Genomic DNA, 21224 nt, shown 5'->3' with positions numbered 1-21224 from the left:
AGGAGAGGAATAATTATACAAACATAGGGAATATTAGAATATTTAAATTCATGTGTTTAACTTATGGAAAACACTCCTGCACTACCTGCCATATTATTGAGAACCTTGATCATTCATCTTCTCTCCCCACAGCCTTACTAGAGTTAGAGCTAAAAGACAGATATTAGGCAGAATAGCGCTGGTAGTATAAAATGGTTAACCTTACTTTTCTCTGCCTTCCCCATACAATCTCCACCCAATGCAGTCAGCTGACTGAATTATCAAGTGTGAGAGAATTTCTATTGGAAGGTTTTGGAATTACTCATTTACTTTAAACGCTTGGACTGATGACCTAAAAAGTACCCATGCCTTGCTATTTTCAGCTAGAGTGCAGCACAATACTCCATCAAAAGGAGTTACAGTTCTAGTTGCAAAGAGTGACAGTGTGTACGTGAGCATAGTCTCATGATTTGCAAAAGAACCCATTGCCAGGCACAACAGTGACTCTGAAGATAGCACTCCGGTAACATTTGGAGAGCATTCACTAACTCTGAGGGGTTATGGCAACATTAATAAGGTAAGGTGAAATGCATGATGACAAGATGCAATATATTAATTTACTTCAAAATTGCTGCAGTAGTTAACAAGTGTGTAACATAAAAAAAGCTTATACCAGTAATTAATGGTTTTGAATCAATAAGCTCAGCTATGCTATTTTTTCCTTAACCAACAATGTAAAGGGATTATTAGCAGAAATGCCATCTTTTGATTGGTTGATCAGCTAACATATCGATTGTATGCATCTATGTGATGATAGCAAAATTTTAACATTCACTTAATTGGATATAGTTTCCAAAACCTAAATCACAAAAACCATAAGGAAAATTACTTTTATAAACTAAGGATAAAAAAGGGATAAAAACTATTTAAAAACTGTAAAAAACCTAACTGATAAGCACCTTAGCAGATTATGCTGAGACATTGGCATCATTAGTGTCTATTCAACTAGTTTATTTGTCCAGTGATATTCACACTATAGTTCTTTCCTTCTCAACATTATATAATTTTACCACAAAATTATATTAATGACTGCTCTGGATACTTCATGCAACATCACAGAGCTCAGTGCATTGAAACTGCTATGCAAAGCTTTCTCGACAATGTTAAAAGCATTGCACCATTTTTGGAGGTTTTTTGTTGTCTCATAAATTTTGCCTTTCATTCTTTTTCTTCCAGCTCCATCAATTCTTCATTTCTCAATTTTTTATTTAAATTTTTTAATATTCCACAAAATTACCTGCTTTCATGTTTACTTTTAATGTCTTGTCCATTTCCATGAGTTCATTGATTACATATTTTTTCAAATTCTCTGAAGTTCCGAGTATAACTGTGACAATACTATAATAAAAGTATCTATGTCCAGGCTCACAATAAGGTCAAGTTTTGATTCAACCCAGGGTAAGCCCAATACATACATAAGATTTGATTAGGCAGTACCAATTCCCCACAGTGGTAGATGTTAACTTTGCATTACAAGGCATGAATTGCCTCATGCATCAAATAGTGCAATAACCATAACTGAATCACTAAGGAGCCAGTTTGAATTAAGAATAAAATAGCACACCTATGTGAAATTAAAATATTGCATATTGGTTGTTTGGTAAACTGTCTTATCATAATCTGTAATAGACAAGTAATGCTATCTGCTGAACAGCCTGTTTGACCTGGGCATTAAGTCGAAACTGAAACAAGGTGTAGCCTAAATGGTAACTGTGCCAGACAAACTCTGGGTCCTTTTGCAAACTGTAAATTTTGTATGATTATACTACAAAAATAATATCACTAAGTTCATAATGACAGAAAAATATTTAACTGGTTTTCAAGGGCTAATACTTGGTATAATTACTTCATGAACTTCATAAAAATTAGTAATGGTTTAGCTTAAACTATTCGATGACCTACACTGGAATGATCACTTAACTAACTCAAAAGAGGAAGAAAATATCCTAGAAACTTTTAATTTCTTACCAAAAGAATAACTGAAAAATTTAGAAACAAACCAGCAATTATTTTTGGTAATGAATAATCACTAGTTCCTTGATCATGGAAAATTCAGAGAGAATCAAGTGCAAACGGGTAAAGTATTATTAAAAATGTATGACCTTCAATAAAGAAAATAAAGGGATAACATAAAAAAATGCATTTGAATTAATTAAATACATTAATGAAATTTTGATTAGTGTTTCCAAGACTTATGTTGACTTGCTTGGCATTAAACTATTTTTTTCTAATTAATCAAGTCCAAAAACAAATTTAGGCCTCATAGAAATAACTCTCGAATTTCAAAACTTCTGATATCTTTCCATTGGTGCACATTTGATGTATGAAACTAATCCAGGAGAATCAGCCATCTTAATGCCAGTCATTTAGTATATTGATAATGCACTCCCAACCTATAATTTACATGGTTTCAGAATTACCTCCTAAACTGACATGGAGCCTCCAAAATAAAAGCTGGAATAACATACCATTAGGGGTATTCATTAGATTTGTTTCACAAAAGACATGATTCTAATGATCAAATATTTTTCCATCGTATACCATAACTATTTTACTCTAAATTATATTCATTTATGACCTCATTAGGTAAATTAATTACTTATTCTCAAGTAACTCTTAAGAAAGATCAAAGATCACCACTTTAACATAGTTGCTTCAAGTATTTCTTTATGCGACAGCTTTCTTGCATTTTCATGGTAGCTTAAGGGTGGCATCAGAAAAAAATGCATCTACACATTTTTTGAAAACTTCAACACTCATAATATGTACATTAAATCCATTTTTTCGGCTACTCATGTCCCTTTTCTGAATTAATACATCATCAGTGTCCTCTTAGATTTTAAGGTTCACTAGACAATATAGTCGATAATAATATATAAAAAATTACATAATAAAAATAAACTGTTTCACAGTTCATGATTGTGATGACCTTTGCTAAATTATTTATTACTTAGGGGTTATCAGTTTCACTATGGTAAATATCATACACCTCATGAAATGTAATTACAAAAAAATCCTAAAACTGAGAAAACGTTTGAAAGAACAAGGAGTAAGACACAGCAATGAAAAAAGTAAACTAAGTACTGGAGCACACAAAGAACAGAACGATTTTGACGAGAGATAATCAAATGAAAAGAGAAGATAACAAAACAGAAAAAAATACAATGAGCAACATCAGAACCAAAGATAAAAAATGCAGCCATTGCAAAGATTAACAGTTCTGGAATATATTGATGATGACAACAGCTGCAGCTTTTCAAAATTATGTTTTCATTTCTTCTAAAAAGAACAGTTAAAATATTTACTGACAAATTGGACCATGCACACATGCTAATAAACATCTGTGCAACTTCTCAGAGCAATCCAGACTAAATCATCTGTAGAGGATAAAAAGCTACAGACATTAAAAGTCTTCAAACTAGCAATCACTTAAAATACAGCTCAAATCAAAAAGGAAAGAAATTCAAAGAGAAGATTTCCAAGGAGACCTATTATGTTTCGAGACTATATTTAGGCTACCGTTGAAATCACTAAACGCATCTCACTCGGATGAAAAACACAGCATGTATAAAATAAAAACATTACGCCATTCAGTAGTTATCAAAAAACCAATCCACATACTCAAATCAATCTGGAAGCTAAAATTCCCAAAAATTATGTAAAAATAATCATTGACTCTAATAATGGAGAACATTTTCAGAGAAATGAGGATTCCAGAACGTCAACCATGCATTAAGTAGCTAAAGAAGATAATGGTATGACAAGTAAGAGGCAGCGCCACGATTGGGCGCTACTCACGGCGCCAACAGTCTGAGGACTGGCCCGCGTTGTGATGAGTGCATGTCCATCAGAGTCGACGCTCTGCTGGATGAGGTAGGTCGAACTGCCTTGCGAGGAAAGCAGCTGTGCCGACTGCTGCTGGTTGGTAGCTTGAGCAACCACTGTTGCGGTGCCCCCTGGTGCACCTGCTCCCCCCGAAACCCCTTGTCCAACACTTGTGGTCCCTTGCCCCATGCTCCCCGCCACCTGCTCAGACACACACACACACGCATGCCCACAAGCCTCATCCTGTATCAATCACATGCAATGTCTTGAATATCAGCAAAAGTAACTCACTACTAGATGTATAACACTAAAAAGCCCAGGTTGAGTTTAGATAAGAAATTCCTTTGACAAAACCTATTGAACTGAATGACCCATCAAACAATCTACTAAGTTATATATTAGTAATATAGGAAAATCTATCTGTAATTATATTTAATTTGTACATTAACTAATGCCTTTTAAAGTAATATTCATTAAGTTCCTACCAACCAATCAACCATTACATAGCACAATTTTAATTGTTGCCGCTATATAATTATGCAGTATATTTTGTTAAAATTGTAGACAATTTGGCACTCTTAATCGACCTCAAATTTACAAAAATACTTCTTACATTCCACCTTTCTTTACAGCCTGTGTTACCCACTTCAGTAACAAAAACTACCTTCCCTAACTGCATTAATAAACTGCACTATGCATCATTTGAAAGAAACATGAACCCCAATGATATTTCTTCATATATAAGAAGAGAAAAATGTTCATCTACTCAACATGAGTCAACAATATGTGTAAAAATGCACTCCAGAGAAGTCACATTAAACCAGACTACTTCAGTAATTTTGTATGAGATGTATTTTCTATCGCCTTATCTCATTTCTACAGCCATATATGCACATTTCTTCAAATTAAAAAATAAGCAATGATAGGTAATGTCACTTAACAGCAATGAAATTTTTTCTTAACTCTGGTTCCAAAAATATACCTAGGGCTTATCAAAGAAAAAAATCACAGTTATCAACCCCAAGGTCTATTAAACAAGCGAGGGTTGAATTCACCATATACTAAACCCTAAGGCATGTGAAATTCACACATCAGTGTTGGAGGGTCAGATCCTTTCCCTGGAATGCTAGTGGTTCCCTATCATCCCAAATCATTAAATTGGGATGTGCACAGAATCATCCAGAGTTGAGCCCAGATCTTCTGGCCAATTGTGAAAACTTCTACTCACTGGGCAACCATGTACCTTCATGAACTTAAAGAGTAATTTTGTTATTACTGAGGGGAGGAATGACTACATGTTGTATGTAATATTTTTTTGGTTAAAATAAAATACTGCAAAACCTCATTATTTTCATCCCATCTAATTCAAAGCTAAGAGCAGTATCCAACCAAAAGCAGAGGAATTTGAATCCTTTCAGCACAGACAAATTTAAATGCCTGCAGTGAAATTTTGAGGCCATGAACCAGACCGTTTACTTGTAGTGTTATCATTTATTTTGATTCCTTCCACAAGATATAGCAATATTATTTTGGTACAGCAAAGCTTTGTGCATAAATTATAAAACCCAAATACTGGTTGTTTTCTGTAAAACAAATCTTAATGGCTCCTTACAAGTAAGTAGCATCTAATCGCATGGTCACTGTGAAACATCAATGAAAATGATATGAATAGAGGTAGCATCTTACTATTGTATCACTGTAAGTATTACAAAGTTTGGTTAATGCTTCTGGCACCTCAAGGAAAGTGTAAGAGAGCTAACAGATTTAACCCAGGTTACTTAGTGTAATTTAGGTGCAAGCATTCGATTCCATCCATTTCTGTTTTCCCAGAATGAGAATATTTTTTGAATCACCTTAAGTAAAAACACACCTATAGCCTGATTTCAGATAGCATATTACTTCATTAAAATCATGATTCATACTTTAAAAGACATGAAAAAATAAAAGGAGTTAAGATAAGAACTTGGCAGGAAGCTGAATATTCACATTTCAAATCTCAGTTCAAAAGATCAATTTATTAGCAAGAAAAAGGTTCACTGATTTTCACATTACATATCTGTTACACATTCATCAGCCATCAAAAAATATTAATGATCTAATTCAATCTCAGAGATGAGCAGTACAGTGGCAATTACTACAATAAAATGACTCATATTTGTTCTTTCTGTGGACCATTAAAGGTAGGCAAACCATAAACAAGTAATAGGCATTTCTGGTGGTGAATGGCACTTATTGAAAAACTAGTGATAGTTTATATTTTATCTAAATTTGATATAAATCTCTCATTTTTCTGAGACAATTATACTTCATAGTTTTCAATGCAAGAACTTTTTTATTAACAGTTATTAAATATGATCACATAAACAAATAGAGTGTATCTGTGCTTTCATTAAAATTTCATCAGATGTTTCAATAGTAAAACATCAAAATATATTTTGAATATACATTTTTCCCTAGGCCTGAATTTTACACATTTTTTCCTGGTACCCTAAAAAATGCTAAATTGTGGTTTCATTTTAATTTAAAGAGCCCATAGAACATGACTATTTATTCAGGGTTCCCTCACAGCAAAAATCATATTGCGTCCTAACCCTATTTTCAATTGAGAGTTTCCATCAGAGAGTAATAATGAGAGAGAAACTTGCCACAGCTTAAGAAGCAGAATGATCAATTTCACTCATTTCAATTGAAGCCAGACCAAAAGATAAAAAAGAAACCATGTTACAATATTCTTGATGATAGGGAAAAATGATCCTGTTTAAATATCATCTCAGAAAAACTTAGTCGTGCATATTTATTGGGTAAAATCAGCAGACAGAACCCCAACTTTACCAATTCATACTCGTGGTTATGCATTAATGTTCATGCTTTTTATTTTAACTACATTAACATTAAGTGTGGCATAAAGTGCTTCTTTGTTATTTAAAACATCAAAATGATATTATTTACACACCAGGTCAATTGCTTATTAGGGTATCAGAACTTTCTGTCTACATATGGAATAATTAGAAATTTTTAAGTACATTTATTTCCACTAGCAATCACCACAACAGAATTCCACTTTAATTTTTAAGGGCATCAGGTGTCATTCATGGGAAGGTAAAAAATTAAGAGGAAGGTGAGGAGATTAGGGGCAAAGGGATTCTGTCACTTGTTGTCATGTTGAAGGTCAGGAGAGGTGGTTAGAGATGAGATGGCCAGATGGGTGTGAAAGACAGAGGGTTAAGGGTAAATGACAAGGGATGAATTCCAATCATCTTCTACCTAGATCTTCAACAAACTCACTAATAACTCAAGCCTTCCACTGTATTCATAACACCATTTTCCAACAACCTATTTAGCACCAACCCAGCCATTCCACACCATATTATCTGGTATCATAATGGAATATGGATATTACCATATATTGAAATAAAAAGCATTACCGGCCTTTTGAGTGAAAACTTCTTTTTCTTAAAATTTCACATTTTTTGCGGAAAGATATTGACATTAAATGCATGAAATCAAAGTCATGGTACCAATCATGGCTTCAGATTTTACTGCTGACTTATTGAAATTTATCCTCAGTAAAAAGAATACAAATTCCTATTCCATGGGTTTTGGACTGCTCTTCACTTTAAATTACATTACATGTGTTTCAAATTTATAAATACTGAATTATATGGTTTTAATGTATTTAACTAATCGATTTTTTATGACTAAAGCAATGTCTGTATAAATATATTATAAAACAGGTACAACTTCCCACATAAGTTGATTTATAGCGTCCATAAATAGAGGACAATAGTGGGACCATACCAGTGATATGAAAGTTTTAATTACATTTCTAATAACAACACAGTTGTGTTTACTTTCATATCAACCCCTCACACACAAACACCAATTACCTTGGTCTAAATACATGTGTGGCATGCTTCATCAAAAAGCCTTGAAACAAATCAAATTTTTGCTGCTTTTCTTGCACATGCTCATATTTATAGAGCCAAGAAAAGGAGGTTTAAATGGATGCCAGTGATAATATATTAACCATGACCCATAAACAACCAGGTGGTTTCCAAATAGATCAGAGAGCAAAAATAATTGAAACAAAGAATACCAGCTGATATAGATTTTGCTATGAATTCATTCAAACCACATTTTTCATTTATATTTGTCTTTGCAACCATGATGGTTTAGGTTAATTGGCCTAGGGCAACAAAAACATACGCGTACAAATTACAATAAGGAGAAAAACGGCAAAAATATGACCATATTCCAATTTTAGCAGAACAACCTTAAATTAATTTATAATTAGGACGAGTTTTCTGCATAATAGCAATTTTCAACTGTATACAATTATAATTAATCAACGTGTTATTTATATTTTTGCCACATTGATTAAATAATTACATGATTCCTCACCTGACTATATGTCACTGCAGTGGAATTTCCAGTGCTGTAGTACTGACCGGAGGCAGCAGAATACATGGTGGCAGTTTCCCCCACCGTGTACACTGGATATGCCCTAAAAATGAGCATTGCATTCTAAATAAATACTCCTGTAATTAAATAAAGGTAGCTTATCCCCAGAAACTGGCACAGTGGAGCATTCTAAAGACTGGTACATACTGAACACCAAAACTGAACAAGTTTCATGGAAGATGACAAAAAATTATCAAAATTGATTAACTTTAAACGCTCGATTATCCATGCTAATTGATGCACAATGAAGTGCAGATAATGAAAAAACACAGATAACCAAAATATGTTGAAAATATGGTCGTGATATAAACGAATATAAATAGGGACTCCCCTTCTCCATCCTGTATGATTAATTCGAGTTTTTTAGCAATGTAAATTACATTTTTTCCAATTTTTAGCCATTTTTACAAGGGTGAAAAAAAGTTGCAAAACAACAGAGATCTACTATAAAGTAAAAAGCAAAACATATTTTCCCTGAAAGATTTTCTAAGTGAAGTCACTTCGACCAGAAGACGCTCGTTGAAACATGGGCGAAACTGTTGTCAGAAAAACAACCTACGCGGTGACATCCCAAGAATGGAGAGTCTTTCAGTTTACAGTTTATTCTATATTAAAAATCAATATTACAAAATTAGCTAACATATTGCCATTATTCAACTTCCCATTCAAATGTTCATGAATCGATTTTTAATTGATTAATGATGCATAATTTGATTTTCATGAATTAATAAATTTTCAGGAAAGCCTGTAATACATAAATGTAAATAGAATTATTTCAAATTGGAATAGGATCTTTTTTACAATTAGGGTCCCAACTGCATCATAAAAAGTCATTAGAAGTTGTCAGCAACCAAGAACGCACAAGAATAAGAAAACAATTCTAGGGTGTCAAAACCCCAAATAGGGCAGATTTCATTCAACCCAGACTAGTCCTAGCCTCTTACATTAAGTCCAGATTAATGATAATTAACCATATATTGCCTTTTATTTCATCCTTCAACCAAGCAAGAAAAATTTGATAGCACTTTAATGAGATGTTTTTTGTAATAACACATTAACTCTCCTACATGCTATAATATGCTCATTTAATGGCATCTGAAGATTCCAAAGAAACTGCGGGAGATGCAGCAACAGTAACTTTTAACGGAGTCATCCCCTAATGTGCATTTTAATGCAACAATTTCAGAGTGTAAAAATCATTCGCCTTGACTGGGATCCAGGTTTGAATCCCAGTCAAGGCAAATTATTTTTACACTCTGAAATTTTTGCACATCTAAAGATCTCCAGCAAGTACAATTTATCCTATTTGAAATTTTTAGAATGCAGAAGGATTCTAGACCCTATGATTCTTTCAAAATCTGAGGTAGTTAGCCGTAATGAAGTTCAACCCTAATTACTGCCTAGGAATCTTGTTCTGGGGTTCAACTCACTAGAACTCAATATGATTCAATTCACTATAATTTTGGCAAATAATTCTGAATACTTCACTTACCATTCCTATTCATCAAAGGATTTTTCCTAAAATGACAACTCATAACCCTTGAGTCTTATGTTCACTATCATCTTAAATTCAAGTTAATATGGTATATGCATTATTTCAGTTTGAAATAAATGGGAAATTATAATGTTTATAGAAAGGCTGTATTAATTAAAAACAAACAATAAAGATCAGCAAAACAAAACATCTAGGAACAGATTTGCATAATTTTGCACAGGGCTTGCAAGGGTCCAGGGACATAGACTGGCAATGAATAATTTTCATTAGATATTGAATACTTACAACCCTTAAAAAAAAATTATTCACTAATTTCATAATTATTAATTTTTACATGATACATTAGTGGAAATTTATATTTTTAGTTTTTAACAGATAAAAATAAAATACTATGAAATACCTAGAGAAAAGCAAAATAAATTTAAAAATCTTCTTATAACCATTAAATTTACTATCTCTTCAGATTTAAGACCTTTGATGAAAACATTTCCAAAACAAGAAAGCAATCCAAGATGATAAATAAGGATTTCATTGCACAGACTTACATTTGTCCATTTGTAGCTGCATAGATTGCTTGATCTGCTGAACCTTCTACATACTGAACATAGGTTGAATGCACACCTTGAGGCACACCTTCTGATCCCACAGCATCTCCTTCAGATACTAAAAATAAATTTATAAGAGAAATTACATCAAATTCAATGAATGACTGCCATGGCAAATTAATATTTCAATCCATGTAATAACACTGATTTTGAATATTCTTTACACCCTACCAAGCAGTATAAAACTTACTGTACAAGTATGGAAAATAACTAACTAAATAATGGAATAAACTACCTAAAAAATAACTAACTTCAAAGTATAATAAATATAATGAAAACAGAGTAATAAAAAAATATATTGAAAATGAGAAAATATGCACTTATTTAAAGCATAAAGCATATTAACTCTTTCTGTTGCAGCATTTTTAATTTATTTAACTTATTTTAAACCAAATCAAAAAACATCCGTTTTGCGTAGAATGATCAACAATGAATAAATATACATTCCAAAAACTGTGGAAGATGCCACAACTGTAACTTTTAACAAAGTCATTAGCTATATGTGCCTTTCAATGTGACAACTTCGCCGTGCAAAATATTAACCATCATCCTTGTCAAGGAAAATGATTTTAACACTCTATATTTATAAACCAGTTTTTTCTTGAGCTTGAAAAACTTATCTGGTTGCAGTGGGAATATGGGAAAAATATACATCTATTCTGAAGAAAAATCATAAAATTAACAAATGAACTCAAAATAGACATTATCGAGTTCATTATGGAGTTACCAGGTAATTAAACAATTACATCCATCATCACATTTAACATTAATAGTTTTATACTTCATCATTTAATAAAACATTTAAATTGATGCATTAATATATAAGTAATTATATTGAATGGAGCCACAAAGGACATTAAGTCTAATGATCACAAACCAGTGAAATCGCACTAAAGACTGTTTCTAACACCTACCATGCCTTAAGTCTTGATGGGGAGACTGAAAGCATGAATATTGCCAATCCGAAGGTTGACCTGCAACATGTTGGCAAGCCCACCTTGGAGCTAGCAGTCTTGGACCTCCAGTACCCCATGATACACTATTGTGCAAACCCAACACAAAAGGGTCCAAAGCCATTCTTCAAACTCCACACTTCACTTCACAAAAAACAAGTCCAGCAACAAGATTTACACAAGGTTCTAATTCACCATTACTTGGCATATCTAACCACTCACTTCATTTTAATCAATGTCCACTGAGATAGTACTAGCTCAAAAATATGTCTGTTAATTCAAAAGTCAGCATATTTTACAGCAACGATCCTATGATAAGTAGAGAACACTTAAAGGGTATAATCCATGGGGGAGCAACTAATCAATATCCCCGTCAACTACTTCCATGGCCAAATTTTCAAATGGTTTAAATAAATTCTCTGGAACTCTCCTCTACTTATTCCCTGATCTTCTGGCAATGCCTTCTCCAATTTCAACTAAAAGGAGCTTCCATCCCACACTCCAAACAGGCAACCAGCAGCTTATGAGAGGGTGGGCAGGAGGCAGGGGGAAGTCAAGAGTTCAAATTCAAAGCCTTCTATTACAAGAGGTTAAATCCCTTTCAAGCACTCTAGACACAATGCAAAGCAGGCGAGAGACCAAAACAATTTTACAGCCAAATATCTCCCTAATTCCTCATAATTGCAAGAAATGAAACTCATAAGAGAAACTCAACAGAAGCATAAATCAATATACAACAAGCAAAGCACATACATATAACAACAGAATTTATTAATGTTATTAAAAAATAAAGGACAAAAGGTTCTTAAAAATAAATTGGATTCTTTCCTAGTAGACTGAGAGCCATTTTTTACACACCAATGTATAAGCCACAACATTACAAAAGCAAAATACCAGAAAAAAGCATTTTGAACAGGTAGCAGATAACTCCCGAAAATTGGATAAGGGCCACTTCAAAATTGAGCCTCTTATTCATATAAATTAGCCTAAAACCTGGTTCAATTTAGTACGGCACAAGAAAATCACAAAAACTTAAAACAATTATAACAGAGAACATCAAGAAATGCAGGAACCTAATGACTTAATTCATAACTTGTGATTTCAATGTGGCTATAATATAAAATAATGAAAGCTTGTTTATTCTTCTGATTCAATAGAAGATGAATCAGACTTCATAATGATAGTATTAACTGATTTTCTAATCATAGGTGAGTCCAGGACCAACATCCCAGGCCCCGATGATTCTCATAGTTTCATGAGGGGGTGAAAAAACAATTCACCCCCTCAACCTCATTTGCCTATTACAAGGGTGTTGTTATTCACATTGAAATGGAGTGACTAAATTGGAATAGGAAAGCAGTACTCTTCTCCCAAAAATAATTGGGGGAAAATGACCTTTTATCTTGTTTTAAGGTTAAAGAGGAGTACTAAAATACAATTTTGTGAGTTATTGGAACTTACACTGAGAAAAAGGTGGGGTTGTGGTTTAGGTGCCCTAAATTAACTTTCATTTTTTTTATCGGCTCCTTACTATGAATTGTGCATGTTCCTTTCAATTTAATGGCAATTACACTATATTTTTTGGAATTTTTACCTCTAGAATATACTATAAAATTCATAGGGTGTCACACTTTTCTGAAAGGGTCAAGAAATATAGAAGTATTTGTAGCAAACCTCCCGAAAATGTTGGGCAGCTATGGAAAACTTTGATTGCTGATACCGCCATATTTTAAAAAGCTGCAGTGCTAATGATGTGATTATGATAAAAAATCTATTTAAGTGCTGGACATTCTATATTAAGTACAAAACTTATCTAAAGCGCAATATGTTCTACTCGGTTGACGAATATGTCAACAATATTCCCGACCGGTAAGTTCATACTTTTAGTTTCTAGCAATGGTCATGGTCTAATTCATGTTGGTGATCAATGATTTTTCTGAATTTGATATTGCATGTGCATGTTACAGCCAATGTTCATGGGTTTGTGCAAACATTTATGTAACTATGAGCATCATTTCTTTTATCTATCTTAATTGAGCCTGTGTCTTTGCTCCTCTTTGACGTGCCTTATATCATGTACATACACCACCCACCTGGTATTTTTTATTGTGATCTCTGGGCAAATAAAAAGTAATAATAATAATAATATGCACACAAGTCATGATGCTCATTATCATCATGGGCAGCTTAAGAATCAGGGGTAGGTTTTCAATGTCTCAAATAGTTATTACATATCATCATGGTATTTTTTTCCTCATTAGTTCTTCAACCTTTCATACTTTCTAACTGCCTTTACTCCACCCAAAAATCCCTATTATCTACTGTGGCAACCGTGTGTTCTGCCGTATGATTCACCAGCCAAGTAATGGCGTGGGTCCGAGGATCCGAGTCACCGCTGGTGACTCGATGTGGACATAGGTCCACAGTGATAACTGGTGACTCATCGTGGACTACGGACCAGTGGTTGATGCCGAACACCCCCCCCTTTCTGCCTGGAGAGGGATGTTGATAACGACAATGGGTGACTGATTTGATCCCAAAGAAGCCAGTCTGGGACTCGAGATCAGAGAGGAAGGCTGGGCTGGGCCCCTCCTTCTGGTTGGAAGCACCAAGCAGTGTCAAGGGGATATAGTATGCATTGTTGTAACCTCTGTTTCTGCCTAGACTACATTAAATTTTGGTAAAATCAGGACCGCTGCAGTACACTCTTTAGTTCTTTCTTTTCCCCCATTTCTACCAACGAACTCCTCTCCACGTCATAACCCATCAAACTAAAAGCCCCCTTTTACCCTCGAGGCAGCCACTCAACTTGTGGTGCCACTCCACTTTCTTGTGTCGCCAATATCCCCTCGAAGATGTGGGGTTCCGACATAAAAATCTGGTGTCAGGTGCGGGGTTTGTGTTTGGCTTTTTTTTTCTTTTCCTTGGGTTTAAGAGTGGCGTGTTGGATCATTCTTGATAAATTTCAAGCGGAAACATAAGATTAGCATGCTTCTGGGCTTCTGAGTGGAGACCGTGCGGATCACCAGCGAGGAAAACGCAGTCGGACGGCCGATGAAAGGAACGCCGACACACCACTGGCAAGGGATAATCGCTGATGGATCATGCGTCGGAGGAGGCGAGCCAAGGAAGGGCGGTCTAATTCTCAACAACAGTGTGCTGTGGATGCGAGGGAACTGCTAATTTTGAAAGTAAACCACAGTTAGTCCCTATAGCCTCTCCTCAAAATATTGGGTGAACTTTGAAGTGTCAATCTTGGAAAATTGCCAGAAACGGGGAACCTGCAGGAAGTCATGATTAATGTGGAATTTCGTTGGCGATGAAGATAATCAGTGACCCTTATAGCGGGAATAAGGGTAAGCTACGAGAATTCATAGAGAATATCGACATGGTTTTTGATCTTGTTGACCCTGCTGAGCATAAAAGGCTGTTGAAATTCGTGAAGGCAAGGATTACGGGTGATGCACGTTCAAAAATTTCATCAAGGGTTCACATGCACATGTGGCCGTTGGTTAGAGCTATATTGGAGGAAAATTTTGCAACGAGGCATACTTAAGACTTCTACACGTGTATCATGTTTAATTCTAAGCAAGATCCTAGAGAGAGCATAGCTAGTAGGGGGAGCCAAATGGATTCCATGCAATACGATCTCCATGAGGCCGCTAAGAGAGCGTCAGCTCCTGAGGAAATTAGGGGGGCCGTAACTTTAGTTGACCACTTGGCTAAGGCATGCTTCATCAAAGGGTTGGCAAACGAGCGCATCCAGATTTTTGTGAGGAGCAAGGGTGAATTGATTATGTTGCCCTATGCTGTAGAAATAGCCCTGGAAGAGGAGAGCGCTGAAATGCTGAAAAGCTGAAGGAAATGGAAACTCCTTTGGAATGGAAAGGCATCCTTTTAGGTGTGAAAATTGTGGGAAATCTGGCCACATCTCGTCACAGTGTTTTCTAAAGGGGTCTAAGTCATATCAAGCCCAGGGAATACATTTTGTTGGAGCAAATAATCCTGAACACGTGGGAAATAGAACGCGCGTGAGACCATCAAATCACTCAGATGAAAAAGGATATTGCAGGGTGGCCAAAGGAAGTAAACGTTTCCAGGGGAGAAAATATGGACATTTCACCAGGGATGGTTGCAGTAAGGCAAAGAGGCCCCAACATTTGAAACCACTACTGAGAGGAGATAACAACACAGATGGAAAAAGGGGTTTTAGACCAGCAGCCATCAGGCAGGTAAATAAGGCCAAGTTCAATGAGAATGATGGTGGAGATTCCGTTACCTCCGATTGCAACGAGTGTGAGAAGGGCGAGTTGTGCTTACTGTTGGACACGGGGGCCGACGTAAGTCTAATTAAGGGGAATATGTTAAGGAAAGGCACCAACTATTTCCCTGAGGAGAGAGTAGCTCTAAAAGGAATAACAGATGGTCTCGTGCACACTGAAGGGAGAGTGAATTTAATGTTAGAGTGCCAGGGTGAGGAATCCACCGTGAAGTTTCACATGATAGACGACTCCCGTTTGTCTCTTAGCTTTGAAGGAATCATGGGAAGAGATATGCTTGAGGAATTAGGCACTGTGCTGTATGTGGAGCAAAAGAAAGTATACATGAGAGGACTGACGGAGATGGATCAGCGACCGGGAGCAGAAAAGGAAATGAAAAGAAAGCTGACGATTCCCACCTGCTGCAAACGTTTAGTGAAGATCCCAACCCCATCCACAGGGGAAGGACTATTGGCAAGAGAGAAATTACGGGAAGGAGTTTATCTGGCTGAGGCTTTGACCGTTGGAATCTCCGGGGAATGTATAGCCAGCATAATTAACACCACCGAGGCACAAGTAGACTGTGAAATACCCCCGAAATTATTGGAAAAGATAAGAGGAAGAGCCGCAGGTTGGAATTTCACATGTGGAGAGACGAGACGAGATGTCACATGGGCAAGGCTACTTAAAGTTATTTCTTAACTTAAACTTATTTCTGTTACCAAATATTATGGAAATACCTGATCAACTTGGTAAGGCAAGGTACTTAAGTACTCTAGATTTGGCCAGTGGCTACCACCAGGTGTCTATGGAGGAGAAAGACAGATGCAAGACGACTTTCAGTACGGGTAACGCCCATTTTGAATTTCTAAGAATGCCGTCTGGCCTTCAGGGGGCCCCCGCTACATTCCAGCAGTTAATGAACACCGTTTTGACTGGGCTACAAGGGCTGTGTTGTTTTGTTTACCTAGATGATATCTTAGTTTTCGGAAGTGATTTTAAGTCTCATAATGAAAAACTGAGGGAGGTATTTGAGGGACTACGTGGGTATCAACTGAAACTACAATCGGAAAATGTGAATTTTTACAAAGGGAAGTAAACTACTTAGGGCATGTGATTTCAGATGAAGGTGTAAAGCCGGATCCTCTGAAGACTAAGGCAGTAGAGTAATTCCCACGACCTACCAACACCAAGGAGTTGAAGAGTTTTTTGAGACTATGTGGCTATTACAGAAGGTTCATCCCTAGATTTTCCCGAATCGCCGCACCCTTGCATGGATTGCTAAAAAATGCGGTTAATTTCAAATGAGAGGACGCACAGGAAGAAGCCTTTTGAAGCCTAAAAGAATGTTTGGTGGAGGAGCCAATCCTCCAATATCCTGATTTCATGCATCCTTTCACCCTTAATACGGACGCTAGCAACAGGGCTCTGGGGGCCGTTTTATCTCAAGATGCATCAGGAAAGGACTTACCAATCGCTTATACATGCCGCACATTGATTAAAGCTGAGATAAATTACTCAACATCTGAAAGAGAACTCTTACCAATTGTGTGGGGGGGATAGTATTTCCAACCGTATTGGTATGGCTGAAAATTCACTGTGGTTACTGACCACAAACCACTGACATGGCTAATGAATGTTAAGGATTCAAGCTCGCAGTTGATGCGGTGGCGGATTAAATTAGATGAATACAATTTTAAGGTAGTCTATAAGAAGGGTTCTATGAACACTAACACCGATGCACTCAGCAGGATATGTGTTGTAAATTCCTGCCAGGAGACTGTGCATGAAACAAGTAAAAGCACCCAAATTCCAGTAGGAAAAAGGAGGGAATTATTGCAAGAATTTCATGAATCACCCATGGGGGAACATCAGGGCATGGACCGCACTTATGACAGAATGAAAATGTATTATGAATGGCCAGGAATGAAGCTTGATGTGGAGGAGTATGTTCGATCTTGTGAGTCATGTCAGAAAAACAAGGTGACTCAAAGGAAAACCAAAATGCCATTGGTCATCACCACAATCCCGGAGTTTGTATTCCAGAAATGTAATGTGGACATCATGCGACCTTTAACTGCAACCTCTAGGGCAAATAAGTATCTGCTGACATTTCAGGACAACTTGTCCATGTATACGGAAGCCATTCCGCTACCAGACCAAGAGGCATCAATGGTGGCCAGAGCACTGGTGGAAAGGATAATATTGAAGCATAGAGCCCCTAAGTTTCTACCATCCGACCAAGGGAGTAACTTCCTCAGTGAAGTATTCAAGAGCACCTATCGCCTGCTAGGAATAAAGAAACTACAGACGACAGCCTATCGGCCGCGATCAAACGGCGCCTTAGAAAGAAGTCATAGAACACTGACGGAATATCTCGGACATTTCATTTCCTCCGAACAAGATAATTCAGTGATTTGGATCCCATATGCCATTTTTGTGTTTAACACAACACCTCACTCGTCGACAGGTTTCACTCCTTTCGAGATGATGTTTGGTAGAAAGGTGAATCTTCCTACATCATTGCAAAAGGAATCCTCAGACATTATCTACACCTGCGACAATTACATAAGGGAACTAAAACAAAGAATGAATAAAACTCACTCTAAGGCTAAAGAAGTGCTACAAAGGGCCAAGGAAAGAAGCAAGGAACATTATGACAAGTCAGCAAACCTGCAGCTACTTGAAGTGGGTGACATGGTGCTGCTGTATGACGAAAGGGTACATCGAGGGAGATCGAAAAAACTGTCTTCCCAAAGGATGGGTCCCTATGAGGTCATCGGTAGGGATGGGGTGAACGTCGCCATTAAAAAGGGGAGGAGAAAAGAAGAAGTAAAAGTTCACTACAATCGCCTAAAATTGTTTCTCTAACTCTCTACAGGCAGCCTGAGGATGAGTCCCTTAGCCCCATTTTGTTTACTGCTGGTGACTTGTGCCATGGCAAGAGATTATCTGCAGGAAACATACGAGGGACTTTAGATGAGGCCGATTATTTAATTTTATAGGCGAAGTGAGTAAGGTGCTTTTTGGGACTTTAGATGAGGCCGACGCGAATTTTTATATAAATAAGATAAATCAACTCGAGAAGGAATGCTCTCAATTCCTTACTATAGTTGAACAACAAGTAACACTGCTAAAATCCACAATTTCCACAGTGAATAGTACTTTAGCTGATGTGGAAGCCAAGCAAAGTATTCTGTCTGAGGGGTTGGAGAAATTGAGACATTATGTAAATGTGTCAACCCGGGAATTGAAGGTTCAGAGTGCCTACCTTTCACTGACGATAACAGCTAATGAACATTTGACCTTACTAATTCATGCTGTGGATGATGCGACTCATCAATACGAGACCATCTTGGATGCAATCATTGGTGTACATAAGGGGGTGTGGCAGCCACAGATAATTAGCCCTGACGATGTGATTAATATACTTAAGAAGGAACAACCAAATTTGCCCAAAGGACTATCCCTTCCTTTTCCCACAAGTGTGGTTTACACCAATGCTATTGTAAAATTGTTAAAACTAGAAGTGTTATTATCCAAGGATTTGTTGGGGCACGTGTTATATTTGCCCCTCTGTAATGAAATTAGATTTAATGTGTACCATGTGTAGCCTCTGCCTACTCTTGTGGAAAAAACTATAAATAAGTTCATTTTTATTCAACCTAATCAACCGTATTTGCTAGTAGATAAGATGAAAAGATATTTCTTGAAGCTATCCCTGGAAGAATTTAAAAATTGTAAGGAAATAACTAACAATTTGAGAATCTGTCGACAGTTTTATCCATTACAACTATTGCAGATCCACAAGGATTGCAAAGCTGGCATGTTGCACCTAATTAATGCAATCCCTTCGTTTTGGGAACATAAAATTGTTGAATTAAAACAAACGGTATGGATACCTGCCGGTTCCAGCAAATAGTTATATTTTGCACCCCAGCCCGAAAGTGAAACCATTCCATGTAATGAAAACAATCCTTACGATATTGCCGCGCATGGGATGGGAAAATTGACCTTTCTCACTTTTTGCAAGGGGTACGGTCTGGGAAAAGTTTTGCTAGGAGAATTAATTGCGAAATCTAATTACACTAATAAGGATTTCATTCCATCTCCAACCTTAAATTTTGATTGCTGTTTGGAGGAACGAGAGCCTACCTGGGTGCAACTAGAGGATCAATTAACATTGAGAGCTTTGGTCCGCCACGTGGTGGATTTGTGTGTTGCAAATGTGAAAGTAAACACTATTGAAAAGCTGATTGAAAAGACAAAACAGGAAAATATTCACAAAAGTACCCATTCTCATCTCTCTGTGATGGGATACCTGTGTATTTGTCTAGCTATTTGTTTTCTCGTATATTGTTGTTTATGTAAATGTTGCTGAAAAAGGGACGGTAAACATAAAACAGACTGGAAAGGGAATGATTGCAGAGATATCTGCCTCATCTTCAAACCTAAGATTATAAGCAATTTTCATGTTTCAAATGAACAATTACAGTCTACCGTCGGTACGCCTGAGGTAGATTCTAATAACGATGCCATGGAATTATGCGCCCTCAATCATTCAACGGGAAATACCCAAACACCACTGCCTCAAAATGTTTCTGGCAATGTAAGAGGTAAAAGATAATTGGTTAAGGTGTCTCTGTACTCTAAAAATGTAATACTAAGACTATCATGTTATGTGTAATCATAGTGAATCTTCCATGAAATTTATTTTGTATCTATGATTGTATTTCATACTTGTGAAATGTTAAGCAGGATGTTGCTATGGGTAAAACTTTCAGAGGCTAGTGCGCCCATACGTGTTTGGTGTCGAGAGATACAATGTTCACCCATGTTTCTCTCTGGTGATGGGGGGACATGTTGCATCCACATGTTCTGCCATATGATTCACCGGCCAAGTAATGGCGTGGGTCCGAGGATCCGAGTCACCGCTGGTGACTCGATGTGGACATAGGCCCACAGTGATAACTGGTGACTCATTGTGGACTACGGACCAGTGGTTGATGCCGCCGAACACCTTCCCTTTTCTGCCTGGAGAGGGATGTTGATAACGACGACGGGCGACTGATTTGATCCCGAAGAAGCCAGTCTGGGACTCAAGATCAGAGAGGAAGGTTGGGCTGGGCCCCTCCTTCTGGTTGGAAGCGCCAAGCAGTGTCAAGGGGATACAGTATACATTGTTGTAACCTCTGTTTCTGCCTAGACTACATTAAATTTGGGTAAAATCGGGACTGCTGCAGTACGCTCTTTAGTTCTTTCTTTTCCCCCATTTCTATCAACGAAATCCTCTCCACGTCATAACCCACCAAACTAAAAGCCCCCGTTTACCATCGCAGCAGCCACTCAACTTGTGGGGTACTTTCTTGAGTTGCCAATATCCCCTCCAAAACGCGGGGATACAACTATCTACAGAGAAGGTATCAATTCCCCACTGATCTAAACGTTCTCTGTACTATCATAGACTTCACTGTCTCACTATGTCCCAGCATCTCCTGTGCCTTTTCTTCCTTCTTTTAATGTCAATGAACAACTCCTATGAATAGTTGAGCTTCATTGATTATCTTCCATTCCAACCAAATGAATT

The 21224-nt window shown here is 36.8% G+C and overlaps 1 protein-coding gene across 2 annotated transcripts in view; it reads right to left on the bottom strand.

Annotated features, from left to right (window-relative positions):
* The window catches only part of Rfx (regulatory transcription factor Rfx), a 92260-nt gene that overhangs the window by 25560 nt on the left and 45476 nt on the right, over positions 1-21224 (bottom strand). For both annotated transcript variants that reach the window (XM_071587713.1, XM_071587714.1), the window contains 2 exons: positions 10366-10483; positions 8266-8368 (listed from right to left, as the gene is read on the bottom strand). In XM_071587713.1, coding sequence (XP_071443814.1) covers positions 8266-8368; positions 10366-10483 — 221 coding nt within the window. The remainder of the gene's footprint in view (positions 1-8265; positions 8369-10365; positions 10484-21224) is intronic.

This window comes from Hetaerina americana, unplaced genomic scaffold, assembly GCF_022747635.1.
Source record: "Hetaerina americana unplaced genomic scaffold, ioHetAmer1.1.p SCAF_3, whole genome shotgun sequence".
Taxonomy (NCBI): Eukaryota; Metazoa; Arthropoda; class Insecta; order Odonata; family Calopterygidae; genus Hetaerina; species Hetaerina americana.
Note: the sequence above shows the minus strand (reverse complement) of the source record. Positions and strands in the feature narration are given on the sequence as shown.